This window comes from Sus scrofa, chromosome 15 (genome assembly GCF_054392235.1).
Source record: "Sus scrofa isolate SSC_HxYL_T2T_F1_AM1 chromosome 15, Sscrofa_HxYL_maternal_Yorkshire_Landrace_v2.0, whole genome shotgun sequence".
Lineage (NCBI taxonomy): Eukaryota > Metazoa > Chordata > Mammalia > Artiodactyla > Suidae > Sus > Sus scrofa.
In genome coordinates, this window is record NC_139397.1 from 38,768,471 (window position 1) to 38,784,820 (window position 16,350).

Consider the following 16,350-nt stretch of genomic DNA (forward strand, 5'->3'; position numbering starts at 1 on the left):
TAGAGCAGCCAAATGTTTGGGGAAGAGTGTCCCTCCATTCCCGCCTGAGTCATCTCCCCTCTGGTCACACCACATTGGCTGCCCCTACTCTGCTCCTGCACTGAGTTGGCCCCAGTCCTTGGCACCAAGGTGTGCTGGCCACTTCCCGAGGTGGCAGAGGGAGTGGAAAGACCTGGGAGTCAGGCAGACATGGTTTGAATACCTGCTCCACCATATCCTGAGTGCCTAATGCTTTCCTCATCTGAAAATGGGCTGATTCTATTCACCCTGCAGGATCTGGATGGGGATTACAGGGGGTGATTTAAACGTGGCTCAGTCTTCACTTCAACTGGATTTCAATGTCACTTCCCTTCCTCCTCCCCCTCGGAGCAAGACCCAGGAAGCAGAGAATTAAGCAGGTTGAAAACAACCCTGGGCCTAGTGAAAAGGCTTATCTTGGCTGCTGGACACCATGTGTTTGCAGATAACACTGAGGCCAGTGACCTCACCTGCGCTGGGCGGGCTCTGACCCTTCAGCCCTTAAGCAGCTCTAGCTAACTCCCTCCACACTCTATCAACGCCGTGTGGAGGGAGTGAGGCCTAGCAGCAGAAGGCATGCACATGGAGGGTGGACAGCTGGGGTCCCTGGTAAGCAGGGCACCTGGCCTGAGCTACGAAAAGTCCCAGGACATGGAGGATGGTGCCTTTCACCCCCAATCAGGTGAGCAGGGTGCTCATGGGTGGGGAGTGTCAGGATATCCCACCACCCCAGCAATGCCCAGCTTGTTTGGCTTTCTTTTCTCAGTCATTTCGGGCAGAAGTTCAAGGACTCATCCTTCGCCCAACCCCTCCATCCTCTTCTCAAAAATCCAGCAGATGAGTTCCCACTGTGGCTCAGTGGTTAACGAACCTGACTAGTATCCATGAGGATGCAGGTTCAATCCCTGGCCTCACTGAAGGATCCAGCGTTGCCATGAGCTATGGCGTAGGTCACAGATGTGGCTCGGATCTGGCGTTGCTATGGCTGTGGTGTAGGCCAGCAGCTGTAGCTCCAATTCAACCCCCAGCCTGGGAACCTTCATATGCTGCGGGTGTGGCCCTAAAAAGACAAAAGACAAAAAAAAAAAAAAAAAAAATCCAGCAGAGGGTATGAAATGACCCTGCTCTTGCCACAAAAGGGTAACAGCCTTCCAAGGCTACAGCACCCAGACATTACCTATTTATTTTGCTTAAACAGTGGGCTTTTTCCCAAAGCAACTTAGCTCTCAACTCAAAGCTTAACTATAAGGCTAATAGTAAACTAGGCACCGAAAATCATGGACTGGGAGAAAATAAAGTAGAACTTAAATATATTTAGTAGATGACTATATAGTCATGAAAATGGGTCTGAGTATCCTAACCACCAAGGTAAAAAGATCAGCACTTGGAAACGAATAAGCATACTGGTCTTATATTTTGTCCTTGGAGCGTCGTTATGATAGGCATTGAGTGTTGTGAAGGACAGGTCATTTGGATAAATTCAGAAGCAGATGAAATCAAGCTATTCGGCTCACAAGGACCTTTGAGAAAGCAAAGGGTGTGGAATTTAAGTATCCCTAGTGAGGGTGAATGCAGGTTTCTGAGAGGCTGCCCTGGCCCAGGTGTTCAGGGCCTGTTTCCTCATCTGAGCTGTAGACTAGTGTTCTTCCAACTTTAATGTGCATACATTCTCCTGAGGGTCTTATGAAAGTGTGTTTCTGATTCAGTTCTGAGGTGGGCCCGAGACTCTGCAATTTAAAAACCTCCCAGAGTTCCCATCATGGTTCAACAGAAACGACCCCAACTAGAATCCATGAGGACATGGGTTCAATCCCTGGCCTCACTCAGTGGGTTAAGGATCCGGTGTTGCTGTGAGCTGTGGTGTAGGTGGCAGACGTGGCTCAGATCCTGTGTCGCTGTGGCTGTAGTGTAGGCCAGCAGCTGAAGCTCCGATCTGACCCCTAGTCTGGGAACCTCCATATGCTGTGGGTACAACCATAAAAAGCAAAATAAAATATAAAAAATATAAAATATAACAAAATATAAACAACACACTTCCCAGGCTACGACGTGCTCTAGACTTGGAGCAAGGGGCTAAAGCCCAGACTTCTCTAGTTGTGTGCTTGTGCTGCCACAGTTAAATCTCTTGTGGATATGGCAGCTTCTCATCCCGCTGAGCTCAGAGAGCTTTTCCTCTGGAGAGAGCTCACGTTTCAACAGAGGATTAGAAGGGAGGCAAGCCTTAGGCCAAAGCACTGTACCAAGCTCTGGGTGTGATGAGTGGGGACAGTGCCGTCAGCCAGGCCTTAAAATGCTTTTCAATATTGGCTCAAAATAAGCTGCCATGTGAAAGGAGAGTCTGCAAGGACAAACGCCAGGCTCTAACCACACGTCTGCAGCTTGCCTCCCCATCCCGGGCCTGCTCCTCACAGACCATCCCCATCGCCCAGCACGGCTTCACATCTGGGCAGATCTGACATGGCTTTATCCATTGGGTCATCGTGGAGGCAGGGACAATCCCTCCGTGTTCCCATATCACCCTCAGAATCGCGACTCCAAGATGCTCCCACTCCCTCTCCCACAGAAGGAAGCAGCTCTCTGGGCCCAGAGGCTTGGCTGGCGGCATCTCACCTCCCTGGGCTAGGCGAGTGGAAGGCAGGGCAGAACCATATCCAGGTGGGCTGGTTCCCAGTCGAGATCAATCCAAGTAGCTGAGCATGAACTGCATCCTTCTCTCTGGCCCAAGTAGATGAATCTAGATTCCCTTCCTGAATACTGTTGCCTTCTTAGCCAAAGGAGTAGACTTGTCTTCAAGAAAAAGGGACATCTCAGCAGACAGACACCCAGGGGCTCCAGGTCCACATTTCACCAGTGGGTGTACCGAGCATATGCTATGCCCCTGTGGTATGTCAGCTCCCGGGCAAGCAAGGAGGAGACCAGAGGGGGCAGGTACCCTGAGGGAAGCTTCCCAGAGGTGCTGGGAGGAGCAGGAAGTTGAGAGTGGCAGTGTCTTTATTCAAAAACTATATACAGGGCACAGGCTATGGGCCAGACACTGATCTAGGCACTAGGAACACAGAAATGAAAAGGCAGATAAAACTCCCTGCCCTGGGGGAACTTACATTTCTATGGGAACAGACAGTTAATTTAATAAACAACAAGTAGAGAAGGAGTGATTTAGAGTGTATTAGGAGATGAAGGCTAAGGGAAAGAAAAGAAATAAAAGAAATGAGGGATGGGGGTGATCCCTGGGGTGGGTCTCAGGGAGCTGATAACATCTGGCGAGGATGCAAAGGAGGGAGGGCCATGGGGGCAGCAGGCAGAGGGAAGAGCAAGGAAGAGCCTGAGGAGGGGAACCCGAGCTGAGCTGCAGCCTGGCTGCCACTGCAAGGACTTTGCTTTGACTCTGAGAGACCCTGGAGCCAGGGCAGGTTTTGAGTGGAGGAGTAATAAGATCTGGTACATGTCTCAAAAGGATGGCTCCAACCTCTCTGCCCTTGGCCTGACAGTGGAAATGAGTCTGGCACAGAGGAAGTGCTTAACCAATGTCAGTGCACTGTCCTCTACCTTCTCGGGAGAGGGCCCATCTGCTTCTGGGAGATTGACCCCAGGAAGCATTTACTGAGTTCTCCCCATACCAGACACCATGCCAGGGCAGACAAGGGGACAGATGGGCACAGCACTAAAGGACAGTGGTGCAGGTGGTGCTCTGTCCACCAAAGGTCTTGGCCTCGGAAGGGTGTTCAGCTCCCTCCCTCCCTGAGCCTTTCAAACCCCTGATTGTTCTCTTGCAAAAGTTCATGCTCCACTTAGGACATTCCTCTGTGGATCTCTGCCAGTCCAGCCTTCAGCTCTCTGTCTCTTTCCCCTTCCCTGACTCTCTCGCTGCAACTCATGGGGAGCCCCTCAGAGGCCCACCAGATCTCTTTGGAAGGATGGACCTAAGGGTCCTTCGGAGAATGCTGGAAGACCTCTCAGCACTTCCATTCCCCAAGCTCTATATCCTTATGCTGATCTTTGGAGTGCAGGAAGGATGCTCCGAGACACATTAGTCAGTGCAAATATTTAAAGAGCACTTATTAGAGCTCCCACTGTGGCACAACAGAATTGGTGGTATCTTGGAAGCACTGGAACCCAGGTTCAATCCCTGGCATAGCACAATGGGCTGGGATCCTTAGTCATCGTAGCTGTGGCTTAGGGTGCAACTGCAGTTCGGATCTGATCCCTGGCCCAGGAGCTCCACGTGTTGCAGGGCAGCCAAAAACAGAGGGGATAGGGAGTACCTACTGTGTTCAGGGCACCATGCTAGGGGCACCAAAGAGTCCTACTGATGATTCCTGTCTTTCCAAACTTTACAACCCACTACAGAATCAATTCAACTTACAAAGGCAGGGACCGGGCATGGGTCACTTGTGTCTCCAGCACATGGAACCCTGGGAGGCATGGTTGAGCTCCCTAAGTGTTAAATGGAGGACCTATGAGAATTGCCACAGGAGCTCAGAGAGGGTGTGGCCCTGGAGCAAGGAGGATCCTGAAGGAGAGGGGAGAGGACCTGGGCCTTGGAGACTGGCAGAGCGAAGAGCTGGGGAGGAAGGGGATTTTAGGCCAGAGGAAACCTCTGGCGGTGAGGAAGCACCAGATGCTCATGGGTGGGTCTTAGTTGGGTGGGAGGATGGAGGAAAGGCCCTCACCCCAACACAGAGCTGCCAGAACTCTGCCCCCACCCCCACCTGCAGGCTCCCTGGAGTCCCATTGTGGGGCCAGCCCCTGCCTCTGGCCTCAGGGGTTCAGATAAACCCTCCCTTGGACTTATCTCTTCTGCACAGGTTGGCTTCCTGGAGTAATCAGAAGCTCTGTATCAGGGCTGGGGGAATATACCCCACAGAAATATTCCAGAAAGAGTCCCAGGGGTCAGGTAACCCCCAGTCAGCCTCCCAGAAGATCAGTGACATTGGCGGCAGACTTGTCCCCATGTCCTCACCTGCAAAAAGAGGTAACTGTCAGTAGGATGTGATGTGAGGTTGTAGGTGAGAAAGGGCTTCAGATGAATGCACACAAAACTTCTAGAAAGGTACCCTGAAGATATCTGTACCTATAGCCACCTCATTGCTGTCCTGCCAGTATGCCACCAGTGAGGGAGAGGAGGACAGTGCTCAGCAGCTGCAGGCCATCTTTCTCAGGGACAGGGGATAGTCTGAAGCCTAGAAAGACTACACAGGAAGGCAAGCTCTCAAGGGCCCTCCACTAGCTCCTAGGCCCTGAAACTGAGGACAAATCAGAAGAGTCAGAGTTTGGCCCTAAGGGTGAACAGGAGACAGGTGTGACACAGGAGCACAAAGGCCTGGATGCAGGCTTGTTGAAGAAAGAAGTCTTGTCCAATCCAGTGGTGCCTTGGCCTCTTACTATTTGTGTGAACTTGGCCTGCCACTTAACCTCTCTATAAAATGGACGTGCATGTGAGATGTCCCATAGGTGAAGGGAGCAGGTCCCAGAAGTTACCCTGGCCTCCCGCAGCCCTCCTTGTCCTAGTTAAGAAGTGCTCTGCATACTTTAACTGGGGGAGGTTGGGGGACACGGATCAGAAAGCGTCTGAACCTTGCATGGGGTGTGGGTAGAGGTAGGAAACAGAGGGTCATTCATTCGCCGCCACTGCCGCCACTGCCCACCGCCGGGACTGCAGGGCCAAGTGGGGATCGAGGACCCTGTGGCTGCCCGATTGCTGCCCAGGGAGTTGGCAGTGCCGGATAAGCAGCGGCGGGCTGGCTGGTGGCCACCTCCCCCGCAGGTCCAGCCCCGCGGGCGGGCGGGGCGCGGGGAGAGGAGGAGCCTACGGGCGGGGCCACTGACTCCGCCTCGGACTTTCAGCGGCCGCTGGTGCTCCTAGCGGCGCGGGCCGGAGAGGTGAGTGACCTTCGACCGGGTCGCTGCGGGGCTGCGGGCTGTGCCCTACCCGGTACCCTCGCCCCGGCAACTGCCCCCTAGCACCTTGCCTGCTGGAGAACCGGGCCGCTGGGACCGAGCCACATGGTCTGACGGCAGAGAAATGGGTCCCAGACTGAGCGTACTTCTCCAGGGACGCAAACCTGTGTGCCCGGGGCGTTGAGGGGCGGGGGCGGGAGGGAGGTGTTGGCGAAAAGGACCGGGTGAGCCCTGCATCTATGACGGGGCGGGGGGCTGCTGGGGGAACACGCTACACCCCCCGGGATGGTTCCTTGTGCGCCCTGCCAGGCGCACCCACCTAGTCCACAAGTCCCATATACCCCGCAACGCCTGCCCGCACGTCTCAGGGGAGGGCTGGGAGCGGTGGGCGGGATCTTCCTCGAGGGGCTTCCCAGCCCTGTCGCAGCCCCGGGCCAGGCAGGCAGCAGGGCGGGGGCTGGGGCGCCCGACCTTGATCAGGGAGAGGCTGGGCTGACCCGTATCCGCCTCTGCCCGCGGAGCCCTTGCTTGGCAAACTTAGCCATTTCACCACACCATTTCCCTGAAATTTGGGAGCAGGCTGCCCAGAGAGGTGTGGCTGGAACTTTGGTCACTCTGGGTAGATGAAGGGGAAGATACGAGGAGCTAATATGTCCTTTGAGGGCCAGGAGGTTGGATCCTGGGGGAAGATGGCAGGCAGGTCTTGGAGTTTTGGCAGATGGCTCTGCTGAGAGGCCTCGCAGGTGTCTGCCTCTGAGACAGGCTCCAGATATCGAGGTTCTGGAAATACCCAAAGGGAAGCATTTCTGTCCATCAGAGTGCAGTGATGATATAATTAATAGCAGACATTTATTGTGTATTTATCTCTCCTAGGCCACTTGCTTTGCACATAATATCCCGGTTAATCCTCAGCACAGGAAGGCACCATTATTATCTCATTTAAGATGGGGAAATTGAGCCTCAGAGAGCATGGATATTTTGTAAAGATACACAGGTAGCAAGTTGCAGAAGTGGGATTTGTACACAGATTTAGCTTACTTGAGAGCCCAGAGGAGCCTACTAGTGGGAGAGACCAGCCGTGTTTTTAGAGGATTGTTCTTAGAGGATTGTAGCAGCCTGAAGAATGCAGTAGTGAGGTCCAGAGTATCTATAAGACCAACTGGGCCTGCCCTTTCAGTTACTTGCATGGTTTCTTAAAAGTGCAGATGCTTAGATTCTACCCACAGTAGGCTGAATCTGATCCTGCAGAGTGAACCCCCTGCAGCCAGGCCTGGGTAAGGAAGACCTGGAATCAGCATGGGGGTGACCTCAGAGCTGGCAGGGAGCTCAGGCCAGGCCACTTGTTCACCAGAGAGTTGAACATCCAGCCCCAAGCCTGCTGGGCTGACCAGGCCTGGTCACACGGGACCATTGCTGTGCTCTCTTCACCCCAGAGATGCCAAACAGGTCAATTCCTCTCTCATTCATGTTTGCTGTTCTTACACCCAGGGCCCTTCCCTTGTTGCCCAGAGTATGGGCAGGGCTTCAAGTGGTTAGAAAGAGGAAATTAAGGACTAAAGTCCATAGCTGCACACCGCTGTGAAGAGGAGGCAGCTGAAGCTGGCTGCAGGGAGGAAGACACCTGGCTTTGCAGTCAGGTGAGACCCGGCACCCCAGCTTCCAAGTCTGAATTTTAGCTCATTACCATGTGGCTTTGGCCAAGTCCTCAGCTCTCTGAATGTGTTTCTTCTGTAAATCCTTGCTAAGGGTTTAGCATCAGATATTCCTGTTAAAAAAAAAAGGAACAGTAGTGCCTAGGGTTGGGTGGGGCAATTGTGTGAGGTGCTGAGTTTAAGGAGTGCAATAAATACCTACTTCCCCCCAGAGTTTGAATGTTAAAATCAGCTGGGGACCTTTAGGCTCATTGCTGTTTTTGTCTGAACCCCTCAGTTCAGCCACTAGAAAGTGGCCTCCCTGGTCCCCTTCTCTGTTGCAGACCTGGCCTCAGGCCCAGGCCTTAGGGCTACAATTCAGTGTCCTGGCTAATGCCTCTCAGACTAGGAGCAGAAATTTGTGCCTCTTGTTTTATGCCCTGTGTATCCTGCAGATGAAAACTCAGTGGGCTGGGCAGATTGTCAGGTGGGGGAGGGAAGCAGGCTATAGCGTGATGTCTAGTCTCCTTGGGCCGCAACTGAGGCTGGATCCAGCCCTTCCTGCCCTCCCCACCGCTCATGGTGGCAAGGTCTTCCTGGACTGGTTTGGGCGGTCCAAGCTATGTAAGTTATACCTCCATGGATCTTCTTTCTAGCACCTGGACCAAGAATAATGGGTGTCTTGATTTAAAACAAGGAAGTTTGCCCAGTTAAGCAGTTATTAAAATCCAAGGCCCAGCTGGCTCTTTTCCTCCCTCCTGGGAGTTGGAGGGTGTGTGTCCCTTTTTCTACTCCTATCCTACCCTTGCCTACTCTGCCTCGCCCCACCCCACCCCATCCTACCCCACCCCAGTCCAAGAGCGGTGGAGATTACAAAACTTGGAGGAGGGGAGTCAAAGGTTGGGAACAGGGCACTCTAGGTGGTTTTCAGATATTTGGCTACAGAATTCTTACTTCCTCCTGTCTGCTTCCTGTGATTGGGCCCACCTCTGGTCCAACCTGACTGGCCTTTCCCAGACCTCTGCAAGTCAGCCCTTCACATCCTTGGCATGACAGGGGCACTGCTTCCTTCACACCTGAAATGGCACTAGTCATCACTGAATGTTCAGCTCCCCATATGCCAGGCCCTGGGATGAGCATGTTACATGTGTGAGCACACTTGAAACTTCCTCCCTTCTGAGGTAGACAGTGGTATTCTCCCAACCATGTGACTTTCCCAAGAACACATAAAACTAATCCATTCCTTCCACCCCAAACCTGAGGCTCCTACCACTAACTATACATGCTTGTCCAAATTCTGCCTCATCACTTTTTTGTTCAGCATACATGCACCGAGCACTAATTTGGTGCCAGGCTCTCGGGACCTGGCTGAGTCCCACTTCTGGCTGGATGAGTGTTGGTTGTCACATATAACCCTGCCAGAGTCCACACTCTCCGCTTATTTCTGAATACAAGTGGAGGGGCTGAGGCCCACGTTCCACAGCTAATGGGACCCAGGATTCAAAACCAGGAATGGCTCCCCCTGGAGCCAGAGGTATTGACCACTGTGCATGCTGTCAGGGTGCAATCAAGGGCTGCTAATTTATGTGGGATCATAAACGCCTGCATTGTCACTTCAACCCAGAGCCAAAGGTTTCCCTCTTCCCCCGTGTGGCACACTTGTCACTGGAGAATTACCTGATGCTCAAGTCTTCCCAATCTGTCCTCATCAATCACTATGTCACCTGGCAGAAAGTGCAACAGGTCAGCGCTAATTGTCCTACAATTAGGCAGGAACTTACTCCTCATTCCCGCATCCACTAAATGAGGGCCAGGTGGGGTCTAAGCACACAGGATGTTTTTCAGCCGTCTGGCACTATCAGATTAGAGGATTAAACTGTGAAAAATACAGCCCCCAGACTATCAAAGCAATCAAAGGGGGATGTAAAAAATTTAGGGACTGGCAAATGGGCTTCTGAGGCTTTCTGTGGGGTGGGCCATCATGGTTCACATATAGACAGAGGAGCCAGTGTGCTGGGTCTATAATGGATGATCCTTCCCATTACTGTAGCATCCGACACTTTTGGCGGCAACAGGCTGTGGGGAGGGAGAGCCTGTGATGGGCTCGGGAGTGTGACAGCATGCCCCGTCATTGGGGTGAAGGTCTCTCTGAAGGCGAATCCCTCAGGGCTCACAGCTGAAGATGTTGAGGGGCTTCTGGTGGCCTGTGAGGTGGGCCCTCCGGGTGGAGTCTGCACCAAGACGGGATAGTTAAACACAGGGCATGCAGATTCTTTGGGAATCCCAGGGGTCTGGGCTGAGCCTGGGTGCCCAGCCCAGAGCTGTACCTGGGTCAGTACTGCACTGGACACAGTGAGGCGGGGTGGTAGAGGGAATCAGCCACAACCTGAGTGTGGGGCTGAGCAGCTGTAGGAGGTAAGAAAGGGCAGGCCCTTTGTGACTGGTCGGGGGAGATGGCTCCAGACTGGCTGGAGATCGAGTGGTGCCTGGAATTGGAAGGGAAGTAAACAAGGCGTTCTGGGCCAGGCAGCCAGGGGTTGTGATGAGGACTCAGGGGGCTTCCGTCCTGGAAAGCCTCATCCTCCTGGTGTTCCTGCATCGGGAGCCTGGAGGTTGGAGACCTGGCAGTGCTGAGTTCTGGCTTGGATGCCTTTGTCCTCCCATAAGCTTTGCTACAACTTCTTGAACCTTCTGATCTGGCATGGCTGTGAGTGGTAAGCGAGGGGAAAGGGGGTTCCCAAGGTTGGGGGGAGCTCAGGGCACAATGAGGGCCTCAGGGAGAACCCCAGGGGACAGGTGTTTACAGCTGGAACCATGGGGGTGCGCCCGGAGCTCCTGTCTGCTCACACCTGGTGGGTTTGCTTTCAGAAGGAAGTGTGGGAGTTCCCATCGTGACTCAGTGATAACCGACCAGACTAGTATCCATGAGGATGTAGGTTCCATCCCTGGCCTTGCTCCGGCATTGCCATGAGCTGTGGTGTAGGCCGGCAGCTGCAGCTCTGATTTGATCCCTAGCCTGGGAACTTCCATATGCTGTGGGTGCAGTCCTAAAAAGAAAAAAGAAAAGACAAAAAAAAAAAAAAAAAAAAAAAGGAAATGTGGTTTCCTGACTGTGTAGCTTCTCCAAGGGTATCAGAGACCGCCTGGAAGCTTGATAGGAACAGTGTGCTCATAGGAACTGTGTGTTGCATCATGCGGGGACTCCGTGCCCAGGGCTGCCTGGAAAGCCCTCTGCCGAAGCTCCCGGCATTCAGGGCCCACTGGCCTCAGCATGAGTAGCACAGGAGGCACAGAGCTGGGTCAGTACACAGGGGTGGAGGGTCCTTAGGGACCTCATGGTCTCACTGGGCAGCTGAGTGAGGGAGCACAACGCCACCAGATATCAGAGGGAGAAGTCTGGCGTTGCACACAGCAGTGGCCCACAGCCGAACAAACATGCGATGTGGGTAAGAGCAGTTCTAAGATGTGAGGTTGCAGCTCTCATGTTCACTGTTGCACTTAACTGTCAGAACAGAGAAGCAAAGCAGCCTGCCCAAGATCACACTGCTGGTACCTGGCCAAACCTGAAATCACACCCAGGTCTGTCTAACTAGATCCACCATGAGCACCACTGCCTCTGTATCCAGAGTAGGGCTGTTGGGGGCTGGGAAGTGCTTTGTGTGCCCAAGGGCTGGATCTCAGGGGGATCTGGATTGCTGGAAGGAGGTCAAGACTTAAGGTGGAGGTGACAGTGTTGGCAGGAGTGGGGAGCAACAGGGACTAGAAGGGGGCTGATGGCAGATCAGCTGAGGAGGGGAGAGTCAGTGTGCACTGGCCTTGGCTGGGCTCTGGGAGATTCCAGAATGCCTTTGTCTGCTGGAAGGCGCTCTTAGGGGGAGGAAACAAGAAGTAGGGCCACTGTGTTCAGAGAACCAGGCAAGCCCTGTTGTGTTGTTGGGAATAAGAGCAAAACTCCCCAGAACCCAGGGTGTGCATTCTAGTTATTAGAGGCCCAGATGCACAGGCTTACTCAGAGTTCCCAAGATCACCAGTTTTCCAACAAGTCAAAAACAATTGAATGTACTTGTCTTAAGACTTGGCATACTTTACTGCAATGGTGCAAAAGCCTCCAACCTCTGGCCTCCCTGTGTGTAGTCGGTGTGGTCTCCGGGGTTGCTGGCAGAGCCATCTGCACAGGCAAGCCCACCCCAACCATGTTTTGCCCTCTGGGCAGTGCCTTCTTTTTGTGGGTCCTTGTCTCTGTTCTTTTTCTCCCCACTGTGGCTGCTGACTGGCAAGTAAAAATGGCCATGAAGCCTTTGTTGGCACAAAATCCAGAGAGAATTATCACTAAGCCAATGACAGCCACAGATATTGCGACAAATTGCCCCCCACAGCAATTGATGAATTGCCATTTTCTGCAGCCATTATGTTTGGCTTTGTATCTCAAGGCATTTCTCTCTCTCTCTCTCTCTCTCTCTCTCTCTCTCTCTCACAAACACACACACACACACACACACACACACACACACACACACCCTATGGTGAGGCAGTCTGCCTTGTGTTGGATGACATTTATTCATTTTATGTATCCTGGCTTTGCTGGCTGTCCTGCCTCAGTTCCTGTAGCAAAGACACTTGAGTCTGAGCCACTAATTATCATTAGTGAGGTTTCCTCCCCGAACAGGAAGTATCAAGCTAGAGCTGCTCTCCCCTAGCGCACTCTGTAATCAAGCATCAGTCACTATCCCTGCCCAGTCCCTGTGGCCAGGAGCTAGAGAGGGGTTGAGAGAGCAGCAGCCCAGCTGTCCAAGCCCCTGGCAGGTCCTGCATCTTCTGAGCATCAGCCTGAGTCCTGTCTTGAGAGAGGAGACCTCAGCATGAAGGGTGGCACAGATCACAGTGGGGCTGTCTAGGGACACGTTCTTTGGATCCTCACCTTGGCCTGTTGTTGGTGAGTCTGGTTCAGGATACAGATCCAAGGTGGCTTGGGCAGCATGTGGGCCCTTCCCTCCAGCCCTGCCAACCCCAGGCTTGCTTCAGTGTACCCCAACATCTCGGGGTTGGGGGGGCTGTTTTGGGACTGGCACCAAAGAGCACAGTCTGGTGAAGTTCCTGCCAAAATAAAATGGCAACTCTTATTATTTGCACATTAAGTCAGGAACTTTTCCAAAGTAAAGGGTTCAAGGATTTATCATACACAGTACCTTCAGTTAATGAGAGCAGCAGCTTTGCAGGTTCTGGTGTGTTTAAAAAAAAAAAAATTAATGTTTATGATGCATTTCTGTGGAAGGCAGGCCCATTGGGAATTGTAAATTTTACTTATCAGTAACCACTTCTGGGTTGGTTTATCAGAGAATGGCTGCTGTAAGTAATTGAACCGGATTTTTCTAGAATGTTTCAAAAATCTAAATGTTTGTAAAAAGCCCTATAAATTATTCATTCACTTCTATTTTGCAGGGGGTATGATAAACCTCTTTTCTGTCCAACCTAACTTGCATGTATGTGTTTTTGTGTGTGAACAGTCTCTGAGTGTGCATACGCATACCCAAGCTTTTTGTATTCTCTTTTATAGGAACTTCTCAGCCTTCCTTTTAAAAAATAATGATTTTTTTATGATGTCTAAATAATGATTCCAGGCAGTATTACAAGAAATATAATAGTAAAACGTTTGTGAGAGTCCATCGGAAAGAGAAAATGCCTACAGAGAACGTGGAAATGCACTAATTAAGATGTATGCGGCTATGACCCCAGCTTTTAAAACTGGATTTGAGACTGGCATTCTCATGCTGTCTCCCCTCGAGTCAGCCATGGGGGCTGAGGAGGGCACCTGTACCCAAGTAGCATCTCCTTCTTGACTCCTAGACCCCTCAACCTGAGATCGGGGAAGGAGGGCCTGTGCTGCTGTGAATCTAGGATACAGGGTGGCCCAGGACTTGCAGAAACAGCCTGAGGATGAGGGAGAGCTGAGAGGAGGCCACTTAGACCAAGTGACTGGCTATTATTCATGCCCACGGCCGCGAGTTGCCCTCCATACCACCCTGGAGGCAGCTTGAATGCAGGGACTAGACGGAGCTAGGGCAAGAGCCAACTGTGGGACCTTAAGGAGGGCCTAACTCAGCCTCGGTTTTCTCATCTGCACAATGGAAGTAATGATACCCTGAGTGTACAAGTCCACTTGGTCAGAGTCTCTTCACTGAGTGAGTCGGACTCGTCTCACAGTAACTTCTCTTCTTTGATTCCTGGTTGTTGCTAGTGTGTCATGTGCCAGCCACTTGTGGGTGCTGGGATGTGCCTCCCAGCCGTATCTCGGTGGGGGAGGGTGGGTGGACCTCGCAGCTCCCAGGAGGCCCAGAATTTCTACATGATGTGGCTTTAGGGGCGGTCATGTGACCGGAATGGGGAACTGGGGGACTTCCCTGAAAGCTGCTTTTATTTGCAAAGCAAGTAGCCAGCTTTTTACTTAGTTTACTTCAGATCTGTAAAATGGGAAATACTTCACAGGAGCTATTTATCTAACTGGGAAATGTGAATTATTCATATCAAAGGGTCTTAGTTTTATTATTAACATTAGGGAGGGGTGATGGAGATTTGGGGGGGGCAAGTGACCCCTCTGCCATCCACCCCTTGGAATCCCCACCACTGCATACCTCTAAGGGAAAGAACCTGCCGTTATATGCTGGTTGCATCCTGTTACCTGTGCTGCAGAGAGCCATGGGGTCCAGGGAGGGGGATTAATCCTGCCTGGAAGAGGAGGTAGAGTGAGGGCTTCACAGAGGAGCAGCCTTTTTCTGGACCTTGACTTTTGTCATTTGGTGGGAAAGGACTTTCAGGCAGAGATTAAAACTGTGATTTGAGCAGGAAAAAGCATAAACTGACCTGGCCAGAGACGAGACCATAGATCAGGTGGGCCTCAGATGGGAAAAACCAAGGAGGCCCTCTACCAAAAGCCACAGCTAGGCTTCACCTGCCCCAGGCACTCCTTCCTAATGGAGACTGGGCAGACTGCTCAGAATCTTTGCCACCCCCTAGCTCAGAGGCTCCCAGGCCCTGGAGCCATTGACCCAGCATCTCTGAAGCCTCCTTCCATGGGTACTCAGTTACCAGGCTGCACCATGATGTGCCTCAGATGTGGTGTTTGATTTCTTATTTTGGCTGGAGCTGCATGAGCTAAGCTCCATTTGTGTTATTCTGTTTATTTGCAGCACTTAAGCACAGCTGTTCATTAGTCGTCTGTGTTACTAAGTTCATCAAATAGTGAAATGCCTGGCCAAGGCTAACAATATGGCCAGGCTACAGTAGGGATTCAATTCAGGGTCTTATTTAACCCTTAATGGGTGCAGGAGGGCCCCAGCTATGTTCTGGGGGGAACAGCCAGGTCTCACAGGCACACTCTGCCCTCTGGCACAGAATCTAGCAGTTAAGTCATTCAAGCCACAAAGACTGATTGAGCACCTACACGGTGCCAGGCCCCAGGCCAAGTGCTAGAGACACAGAAATGAGTAGGAAGTAGCCCCCGCCTAGTCAAGTGACAGAAGAAGGAATCGGTATGAGCAGTCAATGGTAAGAGTGAGTCACAGAGCACAAGGTCCCCTCTGTCCTTCAGGGCCCAGGAGGAAGCCAGGAGGTGCTCCTGGGGCCACTTGGACCAGCCTTCTGAGTTCTCAGGGAGCTGGCCCATGGCAGGTGGTTGGGCAAGAAGTGGGTAACTATGCCCACACGGAGCAGTTGGAGAATGGAGGCTGACTTCCTGCATCCCTAGGAGGCCAGAGGAAGAGGCCACTGAGGGCAGGGGAGAGCGCCCCAGAGGCTTCCTGGAAAAGGTGGCCCATCAGCTGGACAGAGCTTGGGAAGCATGCACCCCAGGCCCAGGAATCTGGCCACGTGAGGCAGACTGGGCTCCTTAGCAGAAGCCCTGGCAGCTGCCTCTCTTGACTGCCTCTGCTCTTTTCTCTTCCTCCATACTCCCCAGAAGCAGGGGGCCCCCAGGGGCACTGGGACCCCTCACTGATTCTCACATTACACCATGGCAAGGAGAGGAGGTGGGATGCAGCCACAGTCCACAAGACCCATCTGACCCCAGGGTTTGCAGGTGTCCCTGGAAAGCAAGAAGCCACCCAACCACAGCTACTAAGGCTGCAGATTCTGTTGTCTGCCACCTGCTAGCCTCCAGCCTGGCTGGATTAACTGGTCCATAGGGAGCTGGCTGCTTCCACATGCTGATCTCACTGGGCAGAGAAAAGCCATTTCTTCCTGGCTCCCATAGCACTGGGCACGCCCTCATTCAAGCACTTTTTTTTTTTTTTTTTTTTTTTTTTGGCTTTTTAGGGCTGCAGCCATGGCATATGGAAGTTCCCTGGCTAGGGGTTGAATCAGGGCTATAGACACTGGCCTATGCTACAGCAACGCCACCTTGGGATCCAAGCCCTACCTGCAACCTACAACACAGCTCATGGCAACGCCGGATCCTTAACCCACTGAGTGAGGCCAGGGATCAAACCAGCATCCTCATGGATACTAGTCAGATTTGTTTCTGCTGTGCCACAATGGGAACTCTGAAGCACTTTTATCCTGGCTTCGAGTTGTAGCCAGACTTCCCCCTAAGAATCCCAGGAAAACAAGCTGTCTTCTAGCCACATGCTAGTACACCTACTGGGCAGAGTGGGTATTCAGGGAATAACAAATGAGGACATTTTTTGAACAAGGACTGGAAGGACTGAGCTTTACATAAAACTGCATTGGCTGGGAGTACCCATTGTGGCACAGCAGGTTAAGAATCCGACACTGTATCGTGTTGCAGGTTTGATCCCCGGCCCAGCTCAGT

The 16,350-nt window shown here is 52.4% G+C and overlaps 1 protein-coding gene across 5 annotated transcripts in view; it reads left to right on the top strand.

The window, feature by feature from the left end:
- The first annotated feature begins 545 nt into the window (after positions 1–545).
- Positions 546–16,350, top strand: part of STEAP3 (STEAP3 metalloreductase) — a 48,799-nt gene continuing 32,994 nt past the window's right edge. Inside the window, exons 1-2 of one of the 5 annotated variants that reach the window (XM_013983975.3) lie at positions 5,842–5,898; positions 7,405–7,553. Coding sequence is in view for 2 of the 5 variants with exons in the window: in XM_003359436.5 (XP_003359484.1) it covers positions 595–700 (106 nt within the window). In the remaining 3 variants the exon portion in view is untranslated. Of the gene's footprint in view, positions 701–5,841; positions 5,899–7,404; positions 7,554–9,983; positions 10,262–12,079; positions 12,481–16,350 lie in introns of those variants that run through there. The other 4 variants (XM_003359436.5, XM_005671632.4, XM_013983974.3 and 1 more) reach the window with 4 other exon arrangements.